This window comes from Mauremys reevesii, linkage group 18 (genome assembly GCF_016161935.1).
Source record: "Mauremys reevesii isolate NIE-2019 linkage group 18, ASM1616193v1, whole genome shotgun sequence".
NCBI lineage: Eukaryota > Metazoa > Chordata > Testudines > Geoemydidae > Mauremys > Mauremys reevesii.
The window spans coordinates 31157521-31177305 of record NC_052640.1 but is presented as its reverse complement, the minus strand read 5'-3'; the positions used below and the strand labels follow the sequence as shown (position 1 = coordinate 31177305).

Here is a 19785-nt window from a genome sequence, read left to right as displayed (position 1 = left end):
CCCCACCTAATATATAAAAATCCTTTTTCAGGGTGATGGTAGTGGGGGAGAGACAGCAGTATCTCCAAGCTATTACTATCAAACATAGGTTGAGGTTCTAGCATCTCTGAGTCTGCCCTCAGAACAGTGATATGGCCAACTGGTCTAAGTGGTCTCTGCAGAGCACATCAGAACAGATGCATGCAGAAAAGCTTAATATCATGTTGCCAGGGAAGTGAGCTACTCATCAAGCAATCAGCCAGGGTCCTTGCAGGTCCTGACAAGTGGTTGCACCTGCAGTGCTCCTGCCTCTCTGCAGATCATAGAATATCAGGGTTGGAAGGGACCTCAGGAGGTATCTAGTGCCACACCCAGCTCAAAGCAGGACCAATTCCCAACTAAATCATCCCAGCCAGGGCTTTGTCAAGCCTGACCTTAAAAACCTCGAAGGAAGGAGATTCCACCACCTTCCTAGGTAACCCATTCCAGTGCTTCACCACCCTCCTAGTGAAAAAGTTTTTCCTAATATCCTAAACTTCCCCCACTGCAACTTGAGACCATTACTCCTTGTTCTGTCATCTGGTACCACTGAGAACAGTCTAGATCAGGGGTAGGCAACCTATGGCACGTGTGCCGAAGGCGGCACGTGAGCAGATTTTCAGTGGCACTCACACTGCCCGGGTCCTGGCCACCGGTCCAGGGGCTCTGCATTTTAATTTAATTTTAAATGAAGTTTCTTAAACATTTTAAAAACCTTATTTACTTAGGCACAACTATAGTTTAGTTATATATCATAGACCTATAGAAAGAGACCTTCTAAAATGTTAAAATGTATTACTGGCACGCAAAACCTTAAATCAGAGTGAATAAATGAAGACTCGGCACACCACTTCTGAAAGGTTGCCAACCCCTGGTCTAGATCTATCCTCTTTGGAACCCCCTTTCAGGTAGTTGAAAGGCACTATCAAATCCCCCCCTCATTCTTCTCTTCTGCAGACTAAACAATCCCAGTTCCCTCAGCCTCTCGTCATAAGTCATGTGCTCCAGCACCCTGATAATTTTTGTTGCCCTCCGCTGGACTCTCTCCAATTTATCCACATCCTTCTTGTAGTGTGGGGCCTAAAACTGGACACAATACTCCAGATGTGGCCTCACCAGTGCCGAATAGAGGGGAATGATCACATCCCTCGATCTGCTGGCAGTGCTCCTACTGCTGCCCAATATGCCATTAGCCTTCTTGGCAACAAGGGCACACTGTTGACTCATATCCAGCTTCTCAACCCCTAGGTCCTTTTCTGCAGAACTGCTGCCTAGCCACTAACCCTAACCCTAGTCTGTAACAGTGCATGGGATTCTTCCATCCTAAGTGCAGGACTCTGCACTTGTCCTTGTTGAACCTCATCAGATTTCTTTTGACCCAATCCTCTAATCTATCTAGGTCCCTCTGTATCCTATCCCTAGCCTCCAGTGTATCTACCACTCCTCCAAGCTTAGTGTCATCTGCAAACTTGCTGAGGGTGCAATCCACGCCATCCTTCCATCTTTGGAAGGATGTCATCTTGTTTCCTGTACATCACTGTGGGAGGATGTGGACTTGTGATGTTGAAAATTGAATCAGGTGCCTGGAAGGAGTATTGATCTGGTGTCTGATGGAGCCTAAAAAAATGGCACTATCACACTCCTAATACTGGACCATGGTTACAGAACTACCAAGGGAGCAAGGCCCCCACACCTGGCCTGCAATACCTGTGGTATATCAGACTGGGCAGAGCAGTCTTTGCCTCTGCAGCTTTGGCAGGGGCTTGGTACTGATTCAAGGTAATTCTCCTGGTACAAGGTCAGATGGGGTTGATGCATGCCTGTGCCCATAGGGATTGCACATGAGTGCTCCCTGCTGCTTCTTTCCCTGCAGGTGGAAACTCGAGGGGCCTTTCTCATGCTCATGGAGATAGCCAGGCTGCTGGGATTAGAGGAGACCAAGATGGCCAGTGAGCAGGACCTGCATCTTCTCAGGCTGCTGACGCCAGTTGCTAAGCTCTACACTGGGAAACAGGTATTGGGTGGCCACATTCAATCAGCCTGGGAGGGGCTCTGTGCAGCATGTCACTGACCTTGGGCTGGATGGAGGAATGAGTTACAGGGAGAATATAAATTGCAGCAGCAATACAGTGTCCAGGGCTTGGGGTAGAAGGAAAACCTGCTCCTGCCAGGCTAGCAGAACAATGGAATGACTGCTGCCAGTTAGGGCAGGTGAGTTAATTAATTGCTCTGCATTGTGGGGAGTGGAGGTCAGCTATAGGCAGGGGAGAGGCGTGTTCTGGTCAGTGATTGGTGAATGAGGCACATGTCACGTTTCTGATCAGAACAGATGGAACAGTGGTGTGGGTTTTTTTAAGTGTGGGTACACTTGGCTGAAAATATTTTGCTAAATTAAAAAAGAGAATTCTCCTTTGGGCAGAGACCAAGCAAAGACAATTCACTCCCCAAAGGAATTTGTTTCCTACAGTTATGAGCAACTGAAAAGGAGTTGGGTTTGTGTAGAAGTTCAGTTTCAACCTTAACTCTAGAGGTCTCTCCTGCTGTCTCTTTCTCTCTTTAAATGTGTGCAGAAGTTGGAATGGATCCACTTATCCAGGGAGGGAGGTAATGTGTTTGTCTTGAAACAAATTTCTTTACTTCCAGGCACTATTTTTTGCATTGTTCATTAATGGAGCACGGGGATTTCTGTCTGCTTCTCGGGGCAACTTGCTGGCCTCTCGCAGTTCACATTAGAAGCTGCTGAACTTCAAGATTTTGACCAAGTGGCCCTTTGAGTAGGCGTCTTTCCCAACCTGCTCTGCACACAGATCATCTCACGTTCCATGTAAAACCCAAACTCGACTCCTCCCGGGGGTTTAGCTCTATGAACATAGAACTCCTCAATAAGATGTTATGAGAATCCTATCCAGCCTACTCCCCAGGTTTGACTGCTCAGCCCGTGCTCTAGAGATCAGTGGTTCTCAACCTTTCCAGACCACTGTACCCCTTTCAAGGGTCTGATTTGTCTTGCAGACCCCAAGTTTCACCTCACTTAAAAACTACTTGCTTACAAAATCAGACATAAAATACAAAAGTGGCACAGCCACACTGTTACTGAAAATTTACTCTCTCCTTTTTACCATATAATTATAAAATCAATGGAAATATAAATATTGTACTTACATTTCAGTCTATAGTCTATAGAGCAGTATAAACAAGTCATTGTCTGTATGAAATTTTAGTTTGTACTGACTTCACTGGTGCTTTTTATGTAGCCAGCTGTAAAACTAAGCAAATATCTAGATGAGTTGATGTACCCCCCGGAAGACCTCTGCATCCCCCAGGGACACACGAACCACTGCCCTAGAACCTCTCCCCAGCGAGTCCCTCGAAATCCCTTTATGTCCATGTAGGGTAAGGAGTCACCTACCTCACTGAGTCAGCATAACTCACTTAACCCTTTCCCTGCAGGATCAGCACCGGAAACTGTTTGGATGCAACATGGTAATTAGCATGGAGGGCAGCATGAGCAATTTCTCCATCTGGGTAATTTGGATCTTGAGGTTCAAATCCTGGAGTCTTGTGATCTGTGTTTTGCAGGCGATTGCTGTTATTTCTGAGGGACTGGAGTGTTTTGGAGGGCAGGGCTACATGGAGGACACAGGCTTGCCAGGCGCACTGCGAGATGCCCAGGTAAGAAAACAGAAACAAAACGTGACAGTTCTTCTCCATAGCTCCTCACTTGGTGCGTCCCAGGCATCCCTCTGCCGTGCTACGCTGCTGCCTGGCCCTCTGCAGTGCTACGCTGCTGCCTGGCCCTCTGCAGTGCTACGCTGCTGCCTGGCCCTCTGCAGTGCTACACTGCTGCCTGGCCCTCTGCCGTGCTACGCTGCTGCCTGGCCCTCTGCCGTGCTACACTGCTGCCTGGCCCTCTGTCGTGCTACGCTGCTGCCTGGCCCTCTGTCGTGCTACACTGCTGCCTGGCTCTCTGCCAAAGACAGATTGCCAAATGTGTGTGCTCATCCCACCAGGCCTTCCCCTCCCGCCTAATGTCAGGGCTGTCCTCTGCCCATGTGCCAGCCCTGCTGTTGGACCACACATCACCACAGAGCGCTAACGCTGTGATAGAACTGACCAGTTTGTCATTGTTCTTCTCGTCCCGATGGGCCATTCGCCGTCATGTCACTCGTGATTGACTCCTGCTCAGGGGCGCTATTGAGCTGTCAGCCACATACTGACTTCCACTGCCTGTTTGTCCTCATGTGGGCTCACTCCTTCCTTAGAGAACCGACCCCTCCTGCTTCACACCCTCCCCTGGGCTGCTCCCATAAACTTGGCCTCCCCTTCTCATCTCCCCTATGAGCCTTCCTCACCTCCCTTCACAGTTCATTCCCTCTCCAGCCTCGTCTCCTCTTTGGGCTTTGAAATGCCACCCTTCCATACCCCATCCAACCCCCCCATGCCCCATTCAACCCCAGCCTCATCTGCTCCTCACAGCCCTCTTCTCTGCCTTCCTTCCATGCTCACAGCACTCCATCTGCCCTTGCCACCAGCCTTTAACCCTGTCCTCCTTCCCCGCCTTTAACCTCGTGTTCTGCAAGCACCATGAAGTCCTGGCTCACCCCCTCCATACATCTGCTCTTTCTGACTCAGCAGTTCCACTTCTCCTTGCGCATCCACTGCCCTGACTCCATGCCTAGCAGCTCTACCCTATGGGATGTGTGGGGGAGATCAGTCTGAGCACCCCTCTCATTGGTAAGAAATCCCAATAACAGCTGCTTTTCCTGCCTGTCCTTCCTCCTTCACAGGTGCTGACCATCTGGGAGGGAACAACAAATATCCTCTCACTTGACGTGCTGCGCTCTCTCGCCAAAAGCCAAGGCCAGGTGCTAGCTGCATTCTGCTCTGGAGTGCAGGTGTGTTCACTCACAGCAACATTGATCATCCAGACGTTCACCTCCCTGGACCTGGCCTCTTGCTCCTACTGCAAGACCTGCTGGGAACACCACTGGCTTTACAGTGCTGAGCTGATTGCATCCAACCAGGCATCTCCCCCACTCTCACTCAGTGCTGAGGCTGCTGCTGCCTGGCATCCCATGTTCCTTCCTTATGGCTGTGATTTGGGAAGGGGAAGGCCCCAGAGGGATTTGACAGCTCTCCAGCTATGGCTCTTGGTTTCAGGAACCATGCACTACCTCATCCAGTCCATCCTTGAGGTTTGACTTACTGAACCAATTCTCCTGTCCACACTCCGCATGCCTGTCCCAACAAACAATGTGAAAAATGCCCCAGACTTTCTCTGGAGTGCACTGAAGCCCTTAAAAAGCCCACCCAGCTTTGCATTTCATTTAACACGATTCCAGTAGGTTGGAGTGACACCCAGCAAAGCTTGGCTAACTGGCTGTCTCATTGCATCTCCCCATGCTGCAGCCAGCTGGGCCTGTCGAGGCTCATTCCACTTGGGGCTTCCAAGCTCAGATCTGTCTAGTCAGGAGACAGCAGGTCTCTGCATCCAGGTACCAAGCACTATTGCTTAGACTAGGCTTCTAGACCAGAATCCTGGTTTGACATAGGGGTGTAACACAACCTGCTTCTGAGCTGCTGGTGCCCCAACTCTCCTGGCCTCTAGAAATTGGATTTATTTTGTGTTTTTTATTACCCACTCACAGCCACAGCCCTGGCATCAGAGTGTGGGGCTGCTGGGATCTTCACCTTTCGTGCCACCTGTGGACTACCACTGTGGCCTGTTTCTGTTTTCATCTTCCATGGCCTAGCCCTCCAGCCAGGTCACCTCCTAGGTAATGAAAGTCCAATTGAAAATTCAAATAAACATCCAAACAAAGATTCTTCTGCCCCTCCTGGGCTCTGTGCACTGCCTCCCCTCCCACTGTGCTTTTCCCCTGCGAGTGCTGCTTCTCAGCAGGGTTCCGCACTGCCTCCCCCCTCCCCCCCGGGGACACCGGGAACTTCTCCTAGGGACCTCCCTGCTACTTCCAGACATCACTTCAGCCTGCCTTCACCAGGGTCTTCGCAGGGAGAGGGAGCTCCTTCCTCTGTAGTCCACTCTACAGCAGTGGGGGTCACTAGTTGTAATTAAGTCCCCAGATCAGAATCAGCTGGGCGATAACTGCTACCTCACAGGCAAGGCTGAAGCCATCTGTTAAAGGGCCAGCCAGCATATGACACCCACCTTTTGGGGAGAGAGTTTAGCCCTCCGTAAAAGTAATGGATTGTTACCATTCTAGGCATGAGTCTTGTTTCCCACCGTTATTGCCTCTTTTGCTACCTGGTACCATTTGGTTTAGCTCCTGTCTACAGGAGTTGGAATCTACTGTGAGGGGCATCTCTAGAGGAAGGAACATTGCTGGGAATGTTTGTTCTCTGAGGGGGATTCCCATCCAGCCTCCTCCCCACAGAGCTAAGGGTCTGCTATTTCTGCCTTTGACTTGTGTTAACTGGCTCTTGTTGGGAGTACGTTCTCCTCCTGCTTGGACAGCAAGTAAGTATGGGATACTGAAGGGTGCCACTAAGGGAGTTCCCACCTGGTCTCATGCTGGAAGCCTGGTTCCAAGAGCAGTGAGCCACTGAAGTATATCTCCAGAGAACATGAATGACAGGTAACTTTCTTTTCCTTTGCACTACGTGATTATGGGAAGCTGAGAGCCTTTCATGTGCGTACTTCATGATGCATGCTACAGAGGCAAGGCAAGGGCTTACTGGGTGATTATCCTGCTGATCTTCACATAGAAAGTGCAACCAGAGGAATGAATGTGAGAAATGGCACTAGCTTCCTAAGACAACCATCTGGGAGACATCCTGGGAGTTTCAGATGAGCAATATGTGGGACCAGTTTTATTGGCTATGGCTTTGCTGCAGAACTTTGGATGCATTTTAAAATCCACTTCTATTCTGAGAAGTGACGTTTTAAAAATGGTATCATGGGTTCCAGGATCTTGTATGCCAACAAGTTCATATCGAATTTGATCAGCTCACAAATGAAACAGGCTCTTTCTGAATGTCAGCTGTGCAAAACTCAGCCTGGCCTATGTACAAATAAAGCCGAGTGTTCTGCCTTTTCATGGATCGTCAGCAATGATTCTGCAGGCCAGTTTGCGCCCTCAGTAAAATCTGTCCAGCCCTATTGAAGTAAATATGATTTGCAATCAAAGCCCCGTTTTTGGTGTCCTCACTCTTGTTTTTAAATATGCATAACCTTGAAAATGATTCTCCATTATAAGAAATGAGGCCAGTTCTGGCTGTATTGTTTGTTAGTTGTTTGCAGCAAGGAGAGGCTAACCAAAGAGTGGCAGCTTAAACAGTTTCTGATGGATTCAGAAATACTAAAGGTCATTCCTTGTTTGACTACATCAGTCAGAAAAGTGACGGTAAAAATGGCCCCATTGATGCAGCCTCCTGTCAGTTATACTCTTATGGACTTAGAGCAGGTACACAGGGAGGAAAGCAAAGCTGGAGTTGTTTCTGCCTTTGACATGAGCAGTGAAGCTGCTAGCTGAGTTCTCATTCTAGAATTGTTTTTCTCCTTATAAGAGAGGAAGTGGAAAAAACCCAGTTTGATTTTCCTGTACGTTGAATTTACACCGCTGGAAGTTGGAAAAAAATATCACCTGTAAAAAATTAGCAAATGAGAGATGAAAGGATTTGATGCAGAACACATACAGAATAGAACCTGTCACTTTTCTGACCAGAACCATGCTTTGAAGCTGATCAGATTTTGGATCTACAGTACCTGGGTCCCTTTAAACACACAACAGCATGGCAATTTAGGCCAGGAATAGGCAACCTTTGGCATGTGGCCCATCAGGGTAAGCCGCTGGTGGGCCGCGAGACATTTTGTTTACGTTGACCGTCCGCAGGCACAGCTGCCCACAGCTCCTAATGGCCGCAGTTTGCCGTTCCCAGCCAATGGGAGCTGCCGGAAGGGATGTGCTGGCTGCCGATTCCCGCAGCTCCCAGTGGCCAGGAATGGCAAACTGTAGCCAGGGGAGCTGCAGGGGGCCGTGCCTGCAGACTAGGAATCTGGCCGCCCCAAGCACGGCGGCATGCCGCAGGGGGCGTGCTGCCGGTTGCCGGTCCTGCAGCTCCGGTGGAGCTTCCGCAGGCATGCCTGCGGGAGGTCCACCGGAGCCGTGGGACCAGCGGACCCTCCACAGTCATGCATGTGGGAGGTCTGCTGGTCCGCGGCTCCGGTGGACCTCCCGCAGGCATGACTGTGGAAGGTCCGCCGGAGCCACCTGCCGGCAAAATGCCGCCCCAAGCGCACGCTTGGCGCGCTGGGGTCTGGAGCCGGCCCTGCTGCAGACAGTCAAAATAAACAAAATGTCTCGCAGCCTGCCAGTGGATTACCCTGATGGGCCACATGCTGAAGGTTGCCAACTCCTGGTTTAGGCAGTAGCAGTTTGTTACACAGCCAGTTGTACCAAGCTATTACAGTAGAACCTCAGAGTTATGAACACTTTGTCATGATTGTTCTTTCCAAAGTTAACAACTGGACATGGACTTATACAACTTTGAAACTTTACTAAGCAAAAGAAAAATGGTGCTTTTAACCACCTTAATTTAAATGAAACAAGCACAGAGTTTCCTTACATTGTTAAATCTTTTTTTTTTTAAACTTTCCCTTAGTTTTTTAGTTTACATTTAACACAGTACTGTACTATGTTTTGTGTGTCACTGCTGCTGCCTGATTGCGTACTTCCAGTTCTAAATGCGGTGTGTGGTTGACCAGTCAGTTCATAACTCTGGTTTTCGTAACATTGAGGTTCTACTGTAGTGTGGTATTTGAATCACTGTGTTTTGAGAAACCTATATACCTTTGGCTTCATACCAGCCTGTTATGCCCGTGTTTCTGCCTTTGGGGTATGTGCTATTTGTTGGCATCAACCTCTAAGTTACTTTTGCAAAAGGCTTTTTAAAACATCTCCTTAGTATGCTGTGGGCTTGGAGGTTCCTTTGGACTTTCTCTTGGCAACAGACCTAACCTGTACTGAGGAAGGTAGTCGTGCAAGCAAGTTTTATAGAAGACAAAATTGTGTTGAATTTTCACAGGCTGACTCCTACTGAGCTAACAGGCTGTATTTTCCAGTAACAACAGTAAGAACTGCATGATCACCTCAAATATTGAAAGCCTAAAACACACAAAACTACTTTTTAGTAGGATATCAGCTACTAATAAGTGTCAGTTTCACAAATAATCTGCAAATAAGAGATTAATTAACATGACTAACCTTCTACAAAATGCTACTCTAAAATACCAGCTCCTCATTGCAAATCTAACCATTGTAACCCTTCGATCACATTGATTTACAGCAGCAAAGCACAAATTGCAGAACTACTGGGGTAAAGATGTACAGTTCTGTAAAACATAGCACCCCAGACGCTGGGCCGAGACCCAGTGTGAAATCCTGGCTTCACCGAGGTCCATGTCAAAACACTTCGAAGGGGCCAGGATTTCACACACACACTGCAAGTTTTTCCAACCCAATGACCATGGAAATGCAGAGCCAAACGCAGCATCAGTAATAGGGTGTAGTGATGCTTAATGACATTTATATATTGGATACAAATACATGTTACGTGAATCAAGACCCTTCTGAGAGCTCACCCTATGGCAGTATGGGAAACCCTGATTAAAGGCTCCACTCAGTCTCACACACCGAGGCAGCAGTGTGCACACCATAGTATTAATAGGAAGCCAGTGTAGAGTGGTATTAGGGTCTCTCTGCTGACCTTCTGTCATGTTTTCCACAATACAGCTAGGCCACTGGGAAAATGGCAGCTTAATCAGAGGAGCCAGCAAAGCCCCTTGGAACAGCCAGAGCCCTGCCATCCATTCTCAGAGAGTTGAGCGCAGGCCTGGCTGCTTTGGGCTTTCCCACATATATGTGACTCGTAAGGGACGGATTCTTCAAACCTGCCTGTTAGCTCAAGGAGAGCAGTAGCTGCAGTCACACTCTGAGCACAGCTCTAATGTCTTAATGAAAGTGGAAATATTTGGATGTAGAAGGACAGATCAGATACAGTGGTGATGAGCATGTATAATTTCTACCTGATACAGATATGTAATTACAGGGTAGTGTGTACACTCGTCGGTATCTGCACCTTGCTGGAATGCCAGCATGGTGGATCTAGCTCATGGTGTTTTTCAGTTAATAAACTAATGCTGCAAGTTTCCTTCAAACAATTTTCTCCTGAGTGCAGCTGAGCAGCGTTCTGTCAATGTTGGCTGGTGTGGTATAAGCTTCCTGTGGCAGCCTCAGTGAGAATTGCAGTGGTTTGATCTCTGCCATTAGCATTTAAGCAGCTGTGTTTCCCTGCGGGAGGCACTCAATAACTTTTCCTTTCTTTGCAGGGGAAGCTGGCGCTGGCTTCCAGCATTTCAGAACTGGAATCTTCTGTGCAGCTACTCCAGGATGCTCTCCACAGGCTTGGCCAGTTCACTCAAAGAGTTGGCTCAAAAGGGGCAGTTGCGATGGAGCTAGCAGCACGAGACTTTGCCTACACTCTGGCAAGGATCTACACAGGTAATGGAGAGAACTGACAAACAATCCACTGTAGAGACTCCAAAATGACTCTGAATTAGTCCCAGGATGTTCAGTTTCAGGGATCCTGGGGTAGGTTTCAGCGGAGGAGATTGGTTTTCAAATGTTGTTAAACAATGGTGGTGTAAGGAATGCTGGTCACTGCCTCCTTTTTGAGCAGGAGATTCAGGTATGAAGCAGCAAGATGCTGTGATGGAGTAAGGAATACCTGGCCCTTCCATTACATTTTGCTATTGGGATGGGAGTCTGGAAACATTTATATCTGATGTGTGCTTTTCGCAGGGGCTCTCTTACTCGAACACGCAGCCCAGCCTGACGCCTCCTCCACAGACACCTACGCAGCTCAGAGGTAAATAGAACCCCTTTCTCCAGCCACCTCTTCCAAGCAGATCCTCTAGGTGTATTCAGCAGTTGCCGCACCACACTCATGTGATCCGATCCCTTTCTAGTAGTCAGTCACACCTTCGACTGTGACAGACCCAGACCGCTGCTCAACATCCGCTGCTTCTGGAAACAAGTCTCGGTTCTGCTGTATCAGTGAAACCTGGTAACAGTGAAATCTGATCAATCCCCTCCATAGTGTTCATGGGGATTGCCTGTCCACAGCATGCCTTTCTAGAGATTGTAACATTACTAGGGGTTAGGTTGCAACAAATATTGTCCATACAATGGCTTTGGTTAAAAGTTATTTGCATTCCCTACTCAGGTGGTGCAAACAGGATCTCTGCCCCGTAGACTCAGAAGAAAAAGCTGGCTATTATGATGACAAGGCAGCTTCCATGGATACCTACTTGGTTTATGAGGGAAACCCAGTTTTGAAAGGAAAGCTGTGACTTAACTGAAGCTAACTGAGAACATCCAGTCCTCACTTTGGAAGAGGAATTGGATTACAATCCTGGCCAGTGCCTGGTGCGTCCAATACAAATTGCATTTGTTTATAGTGTGCTTAATGTTTAGGGTTATGTAAACAAATGGGCTACGACCATCAGTGTATCACCGATCGTCTCTTTCAGGAGGCGTTGAAAAGAAACATGCTTAGAATGTTTTAGGCAAACACGTGGTAGTCAAATGCAGATAATGAATTTAATAAGAAAACTCTGAAGTGCTAATGAGTATTCTTTTCAACACTGAGACAAGGAAACAGAACCAAAGCTACATCTGAAGCCTGGTCTAAAACACAGAAGTTACAGAAGTTTATAAAATTGGTTTTTAGCTTTGCAACACCACTTCCCCACCCCCTCTCTCTGAGGCAACACCCTACATCTGCAATGCTGCCTCCAGTAACTTTGTGTCAGTGGAGAGTTCCCCTCCACAAGGGCATTCTCCACTGGCCTCTTTAGCCACAAGAACCTGGTTTGAGCATCTGGCCAGATGAGGAAAGATGAGATCCTCTTTCCCAGGCAATACCAAAAAGGGACAGATATGGATCAGCATGAATATAGGGGGTGCTTGGTAGAGTTCCAGTTACCCTCTGGATGGGTCTGAAAGAAATGGTTACATTTTATTAGTGAGGGAGTGTACACAAGGAATTGTTAAATAGAAACTTGATGCTATTGAGACGTGTGTCACAAGACAGCCTCATGCAGAGAAGTACTTTAGAGCAAGTCTACACTGCAAAATTGTCAACCTAAGTTATGCCAACGTACAGCCACCGCGGTAATTGAATCTGTTTTCATGTCCACATTTCGCTCCTTGTGTCAGCAGTGCACATCCTCACCTGGAGTGCTTGCACCAATTTAACTGCCAGTGTGGGACACGGTGGGACAGTTCCTGACAGGCAGTAACAGTCGATGTAAGCAACACAATGTCTACAATGACACTGCATCAACCTAACTACATCGACTTAAGCCCTGTGCCTCTCGCGGAAGTGGAGTTATTAAGTCGGTGTAATGGGCGAGTTACAGCTGTGTAAGCTACAGTGTAGCGTAGATGCTTATAGAGTTAGGTCGACGTATGTTGCCTCTGTCGTGTAGACCAGACCTTAGTGTGTTAGAAGTTGAATTGTTAAGGTACAGTACTGAGCCACACTTATCCCTATATGCTGTTTAAAAATCAGACTTTGGTGAGATCAGATACACAAAGTGGCTGATGTAATTTTATCAGAAATGTAAGCCCTAAGCAATCTTCTTTATAATCCTTATCAAATCAGTGCAAACATCTTAAAATGTGAAACCATTTCTTTGAACAAGATAGTTGAGTGATTTGGCTATTCTGCAATAAAGGAATTGGGAAAAGGTTCAATACACATTGCATTTGTCTTTTTAAAGTACATCTAGTGCTCAACATTTAAATGAGACAGCAGGTCTCCTTGCCCTACCATGTAAGTAGAACTCCTTGTTGAATTAAACTTCAACTTATAAAGAGGGCAGATGTGAGGAAGGAATCATAAGTACACTTCACCTATGATAGCCTTTCCCCCACCCAAATGTTACAGTGACATGCAGTGTGCTCACTGCCTTACCCAGCCAGTAGCTGTACTCTGAATAGAATCATAGAATTCAAGATCAGAAGGGACCATTATGATCATCTAGTCTGACCTCCTGCAAGATGCAGGCCACATAAGCCGATCCACCCACTCCTGAAATAATTCTCTCCCTTGACTCTGCTGTTGAATGCTCGAAATCATGATTTAAAGACTTCAAGAAGCAGATAATCCACCAGCAAGCAACCCCTGCCCCATGCTTCGGAGGAAGGCGAAAAACCTCCAGGGCCACAGCCAATCTACCCTGGAGGAAAATTCCTTCCCAACCCAAATATGGCGATCAGCTGAACCCCGAGCATGTGGGCAAGACTCTCCAGCCAGACCCTCTGGAAAAAGGCTAACAATAGCCTATCATTGACCCTTTGTACTAATTACCAGTGTGGCATGTTATTGACCTATTGACTAAACCCGTTATCCTATCATACCATCCCCTCCATAAACTTATCCAGCTTAATCTTAAAGTCATGGAGGTCCTTCGCCCCCACTGTTTCCCTCGGTAGGCTGTTCCAGAATTGCACTCCTCTGATGGTTAGAAACCTTCGTCTAATTTCAAGCCTAAATTTCCTGACTGACAATTTATATCCGTTTGTCCTCGTGTCCACATTAGCACTGAGCTGAAATAATTCCTCTCCTTCCCTGGTATTTATCCCTCTGATATATTTAAAGAGTGCAATCATATCTCCTCTTATCCTTCTTTTGGTTAAGGAAAACAAACTGAGCTCCTCAAGTCTCCTTTCATACGACAGACTTTCCATTCCTCGGATCATTCTAGTGGCCCTTCTTTGTACCCGTTAACTATGGTTACTGAAGATGTGCTATTTCTTGGCCAATGACATCACAGAATATCAGGGTTGGAAGGGACCTCAGGAGGTCATCTAGTCCAACCCCCTGCTCACAGCACGACCAATCCCCAAGCAGATTTTTGCCCCAGTTCCCTAAATGGTCCCCTTAAGGATTGAACTCACAACCTGGGGTTTAGCAGGCCCAAGCTCAAACCTCTGTAGCCAGCAGGGCTTCATGCTGTCTGTGATAATCACTTATTGCTGAGGCATTCAGAGCCTCAGAAGTGCACCAACATATTAATATAATATAATGGAGACAAACCTATCTCATAGAGCTGGAAGGGACCCTGAAAGGTCATTAAGTCCAGCCTCCTGCTTTCACTAGCAGGACCAAGTACTGATTTTTTTCTGCAGATTCCTAAGTTCCCCCCTCTAGAATTGAACTCACAACCCTGGATTTAGCAGGCCAATGCTCAAACCACTGAGCTATCCCTCCCTGCCACTGTCTAGCTAGTTCAAGGAAGCTACTCTACAAAAGCTACTGTGGGATGAGACAAGTCACTTCAATATGAATCTTGCGCCAGGCTCCCAGAATGAGAAAATTGCTTCCTACTGGTAAAGGAAAATAATCTTTGCCCTCCATAGAGCTCATTCATTTCCCTTTCATCTGTGTGCTGCAGTACCATTAAGGCACATGACATAAGCTTTCCAGTTTTAGGTTAAAAATCAATAAAACACCATCAAGGCAGACCTGTCGGTATCGTTACTTTGGAAAGCAAGGGAGAGAGCTGTATTATTTTGTATGAATATATGTACTGTTTATCTGCTTGATATCATGCTATCTGACTACATAGTCAAATGAAAGGAGTGGTTATGAATAGCCAACAGAAAATGAAAGAATGGTGGAGATCCAGACATCTGGGGTAAACACCTTCAAGGGAGTTAAGATAATACAGGTTAGATTATTAACTGGGAAGATGTTTTCTGGGCACCAGCAACTTCATACAGTTGTTTTGCCAAGGCCACAGCCTAGATCTCAGGAAGGACCATAAACAGTTAAGAACCTTGGCCTAGAGAGGAAGGGGGATGGGGAGCAGGTAGACAGACAGACAGCCCCTGCAGCATTTTCTGTGTGTCCCAGGCCAGAAGTAGGGGTGTCTGGGCTAAGAAAAAAGAATAACTTTAGGTCAGACAGACATTTAGGTCTTTTGTTATTTTACCCTTTTCTCTGTTTGCTATCTGCCTTTGGCTGAATAGATTTAAATTTTTTATTAAAGTTATGTTTAAAATTAAATATACACAAGTTAAGAGGGAAGGGTCTGTATATCTGGGGTCAGGCTTGAATTATGAGGGATTACCGGTACCGGTTACAAGGATGAAGAGATACATACACATCACAACCAGCATAGACCCAGATTGGGGTGCGGGAGTTGTTAAAGTGTCAGTGGGTAAGTGGGCTTGGGTACGCTACCCATGGAATGTATAAAGAGTCCAAGTCAGTATTGGTGCAGCGAATAAGTACATGGGTGGGGTGCGTCCCTTGGTTCGTCAAGGAAGGAAGTGGGTTATTTCCCTCATCGGCGGTCTCGATTACTCGTATTGACGGTGTCCTGTGATGTGTTCCGTATAGAAGTGTCTCGACCACCTGATGGTGTTGGACACCATGAGCTGTCTCATGAGCCGGGCGTAGAGTTGACCAACTCCGCACGCTCTCAGAACTGGCTCACGGTGGGGGTCCCACAATCAGGGCATGTATCTGGACCTCACAGCCCTGGGCTCTCAGGGTGTCGGCCAGTGGGGTGTACTTCAACGCCTTCCGTGCTCGGGCCTCGTCGAAGGCCGGTGACCTGTTTTGAAGTCACTTTAATCAACTCTCGTCACAGGCTCCTAGAGGAAAAGGGCTCACACATGCCAAACAAAAGGGACTGTTGTACTACAGTTGGTAGCCAGAGGGGCTGCAGCCCACACCCACTTGTGAGGCAGATCTACACGGCAAGCAGGGGTGTGTGATTGTGGCACACATAGACCAGGCCTGAGCTAGCCATGTCTAGTTAGCTCGGGTACTAACAGCAGTGAAGTCGTGGCAGCACAGGCTGTACAAGCCCATTCAGGATCCTGGGTACTCATGTGCTGAAGTCTGGGCTGCTGTAGCGTCACTGCTACTGCTACCCAGGTTAGCTAGATCCAGGCTAGCTCAGGTATGCCTACATGTGCTGCAATCACACCTCTGACCTCTGTGTAGATCTGCCCATATGGTGCCATGCAGAGAGGGGTAAAAGTACTGAAACCCGTCAGCAGAGAGGTGCACTTGAGAAGGCCTAAAAGGGGGCTAAAGCACAGCTCCCCCCGTACGGGTGCCAGATCCAATATACAATGACTCACATTTAACTTCTAGCATTAGGAGTTGTTTGCAGAGGTGATTAACAGACCACCAAGATCCTGATGCTTGCTAGGAGCCGATCTCTGGGAGTGCAGGGCTTTCGAGGCTATGACAATCCATGTTAACTGGGAGCTTGGGCCATTTTTTATTTTGGGGGGGGGGGGGAGGGAGCGGCAGGGGAGGAGAGGGATTTTTAAAACAAAAAAAAGTTTAAGCCCTACATATACACTGAGTTGCAAAACCCAAGGGACTGTACAACTGTCACTGTGTCACTGTGGACGTAAATGACAAATTTATTAATATCCGAATAGTCACTTGGAGGTGACAGAAGAATAAATGGTGTTACAAACAAGGAATCCCTAGGCTCCAACAATTTGTACGGCCGCTAACCCACTCTCAGGTCTGAGATTTGCATGTGTTAAAACACTTAATGTTCTTGAAGCAACTGATCAGATTTCAGATGCTATTTTAATAAAAATTCCACTCCAAATGTACAACCAAATGCATCATCTGTGAGCACTGCAAGACAATTAATTTAATATATAACTCTGGGAATTAGGTAAAAAAAACACACTTCTTAAATAGTAAGATAAAACTCTAGCAGCATTTCAAAAAACTGAAAGTCCAGAGGGTGTGCTGACCTTAAAACCCCAAAAGCAACAATCTCTCAGCCCCAGACCCTGTACCGTGAGCATAAAATGATGGATGGAGATCATTCTTCACCTGTTTGTACACTGTACAGTTAGCCAGACAAATGTTGAGACTCAGGGTTATAACATCGGAGACAATCTAAATCTTGCTCTGGATCCTGAATGTGAACCAAACACACTCCAGAAACTGAATTTCATACAGCGGTGGTTGCAGCAGTTCCTGTACATCATCATCATCATCATGATCCTATTACGCCTCTGGCATTTAGGGCGGCGGCGAAACTCCTTCACTCCTGTCGGTTTCTGGCAAGTCTTTCAATGGTTCCACAGCTGTGCCCCAGGTTTTTCAGCTCTTCGCCATGTTGTTTTCAGGCGTTCTCGTTTTCGCTTGCCTTCAGGTGTCCATCTTATTGCTACTCTGGTGATGGAATCAATTTCCATCCGAAGCACATGACCGATCCGTCTCCAACGCCTCCTGGCAATGATGGTGCTCAGATCCTCTTGGCTGCACAGTGTCAGTAGATCTTGGTTTGAGATTATTCTGGGCCAAAAGATATGGAGGATTTTTCTGAGGCAGTTTGTATGGGTTTGGTCCTGCTTTGAGCAGGGGTTTGGACATGTCAGACTCTCTCATTCCCCAACACTCTGCACTATAAAAGTAATGTTGAAAGTATGCAGCTCTGATAAATCTTGAGTTTGGTTTTGGTGTTGTATTTTGATGATTTTCAGACTGTATTTAAGCTCCTGAAGGTGTTTCTGGCTTTATTGATTTTGTTCCAGATGTCCTGGCTTGTTCCACTGTCTTGGCTGATGGTGCTGCCCAAGTAATGTGAATGTTTCTACATTAGTGAGAATATAATCCTCTATCCATACTGGTGATGGTGAGGCAATATTAAAGGTCATGATATCTGTCTTATTATGGTTGATTTTCAGTCCAATTTGCTGGCTGAATGCAGTGAGTCGAGTTGTTTTTTCTTGTATATGGTGTTGGGTATGTGACAGGAGAGCAACATCATCTGCCAAGTCCAGGTCTTCAAGGGATAAGAAGAGTGTCCATTTAATGCCTCTTGGCATGTCTTCTGTTGTATGCCGCATTACCCAGTCGATGGCAATATTGCAGAGGATTGCAGACATGACACACCCCTGACATACTCCTGTTTTGACTTCAAAACTGAGCTCATTGTGATCAAGACTGAATGTAAAGTTGAAATAGAAGCTTTTGATGACGATGATACGGAAAGGGATTCCATATGCCCGCACAATGTGCCACAGGCTGCTCCTGTGAATGCTATCAAAAGCCTTCTCAAAGTCTATGAAATTTATGTAAAGTTGCCGTTGCCATTCTAAGCACTGTTCTATCATGTTTCGTAGAGTGAAGATCTGGTCTGTGCATCCACGCCCTTGCTGAAAACCAGCTTGCTCTTTTCTGAGAATGCTATCAACTGCCTCTGAGACACGCTGGACTATGATCTTACACAATACTTTGCTTGGCACAGATAAAAGTGTGATACCACGCCAGTTATCACAATCACTGAGAGTTTCTTTCTTTGGTATCTTCACTATAACCCCAATGGTCCACTCATCTGGCACTTCTTCCCTTTCCCAGAATGATGAAAAATAGAGGGGTCAGGATAAATGCTGCTAATTTAGGATTTACCTTGAACAATTTTGCATTCAAGTTGTCCTTGCCAGGAGCTGTCCCATTTTTTAAGGATTTGATGGTTGAACGATCTCTTCCTTAGATCTGTGTTGATATCAAGATCTTCTTCCGCCTCCTGGATGTTTGCTTCCTCTTTAGTTGGCTCCCTCTTCAGCAATTCTTTGTCCAGTATAAAACTGCAGAAAAACCTGAGTGTCTCTGGATTAAATTTAGAAGTATGAACAACAAGGGTGATGTCGTGGTGGGAGTCTGCTACAGACCACCGGACCAGGGGGATGAGGTGGACGAGGCTTTCTTCCAGCAACTAACAGAAGTTGCTAGATCACAGGCCCTGGTTCTCATGGGTGACTTTAATCACCCCGATATCTGCTGGGAGAGCAATACAGCAGTGCACAGACAATCCAGAAAGTTTCTGGAAAGTGTAGGGGACAATTTCCTGGTGCAAGTGCTGGAGGAACCAACTAGGGGAAAAGCTCTTCTTGACCTGCTGCTCACAAACAGGGAAGAAATAGTAGAGGAAGCAATAGTGGATGGGAACCTGGGAGGCAGTGGACATGAGATGGTTGAGTTCAGGATCCTGACACAAGGAAGAAAGGAGAGCAGTAGAACAGAGACCCTGGACTTCAGAAAAGCAGACTTTGACTCCCTCAAGGAACTGATGGGCAAGGTCCCCTGGGAGAATAACATGACGGGGAAAGGAGTCGAGGAAAGCTGGCTGTATTTCAAAGAAACCTTATTGAGGTTGCAGGAACAAACCATCCCGATGTGTAGGAAGAAAAGTAAATATGGCAGGCGACCAGCTTGGCTTAACAGTGAAATCCTTGCTCGTCTTAAACACAAAAAAACAGCTTACAAGAAGTGGAAGATTGGACAAATAACCAGGGAGGAGTATAAAAGTATTGCTCAGGCATGCAGGAGTGAAATTAGGAAGGCCAAATTATGCTTGGAGTTGCAGCTAGCCGGAGATGTTAGGAGTAACAAGAAGGGTTTCTTTAGGTATGTTAGCAACAAGAAGAAAGTCAAGGAAAGTGTGGGCCCCTTACTGAATGAGGGAGGGAACCTAGTGACAGAGGATGTGGAGAAAGCTAGTGTACTCAATGCTTTTTTTGCCTCTGTCTTTACAGACAAGGTCAGCTCCCAGACAGCTGCACTCTGCAGCACGGTATGGGGAGGAGGTGACCAGATCTCTGTGGGGAAAGAAGTAGTTCGGGACTATTTAGAAAAGCTGGACGAGCACAAGTCCATGGGGCCGGATGCGCTGCATCCGAGGGTGCT

At 46.9% G+C, this 19785-nt stretch overlaps 1 protein-coding gene across 3 annotated transcripts in view; it reads left to right on the top strand.

Moving 5' to 3' along the window:
• Positions 1-12786, top strand: part of LOC120386262 (acyl-CoA dehydrogenase family member 11-like) — a 35054-nt gene extending 22268 nt beyond the window's left edge. Inside the window, exons 9-14 of one of the 3 annotated variants that reach the window (XM_039505401.1) lie at positions 1892-2032; positions 3598-3690; positions 4806-4913; positions 10367-10538; positions 10839-10905; positions 11263-12786. In XM_039505401.1, the coding sequence (XP_039361335.1) occupies positions 1892-2032; positions 3598-3690; positions 4806-4913; positions 10367-10538; positions 10839-10905; positions 11263-11389 (708 nt within the window). In that variant the 3' untranslated portion in view covers positions 11390-12786. Of the gene's footprint in view, positions 1-1891; positions 2033-3597; positions 3691-4805; positions 6615-10366; positions 10539-10838; positions 10906-11262 lie in introns of those variants that run through there. The other 2 variants (XM_039505402.1, XR_005589617.1) reach the window with 2 other exon arrangements.
• The last annotated feature ends 6999 nt before the right edge of the window (positions 12787-19785 follow it).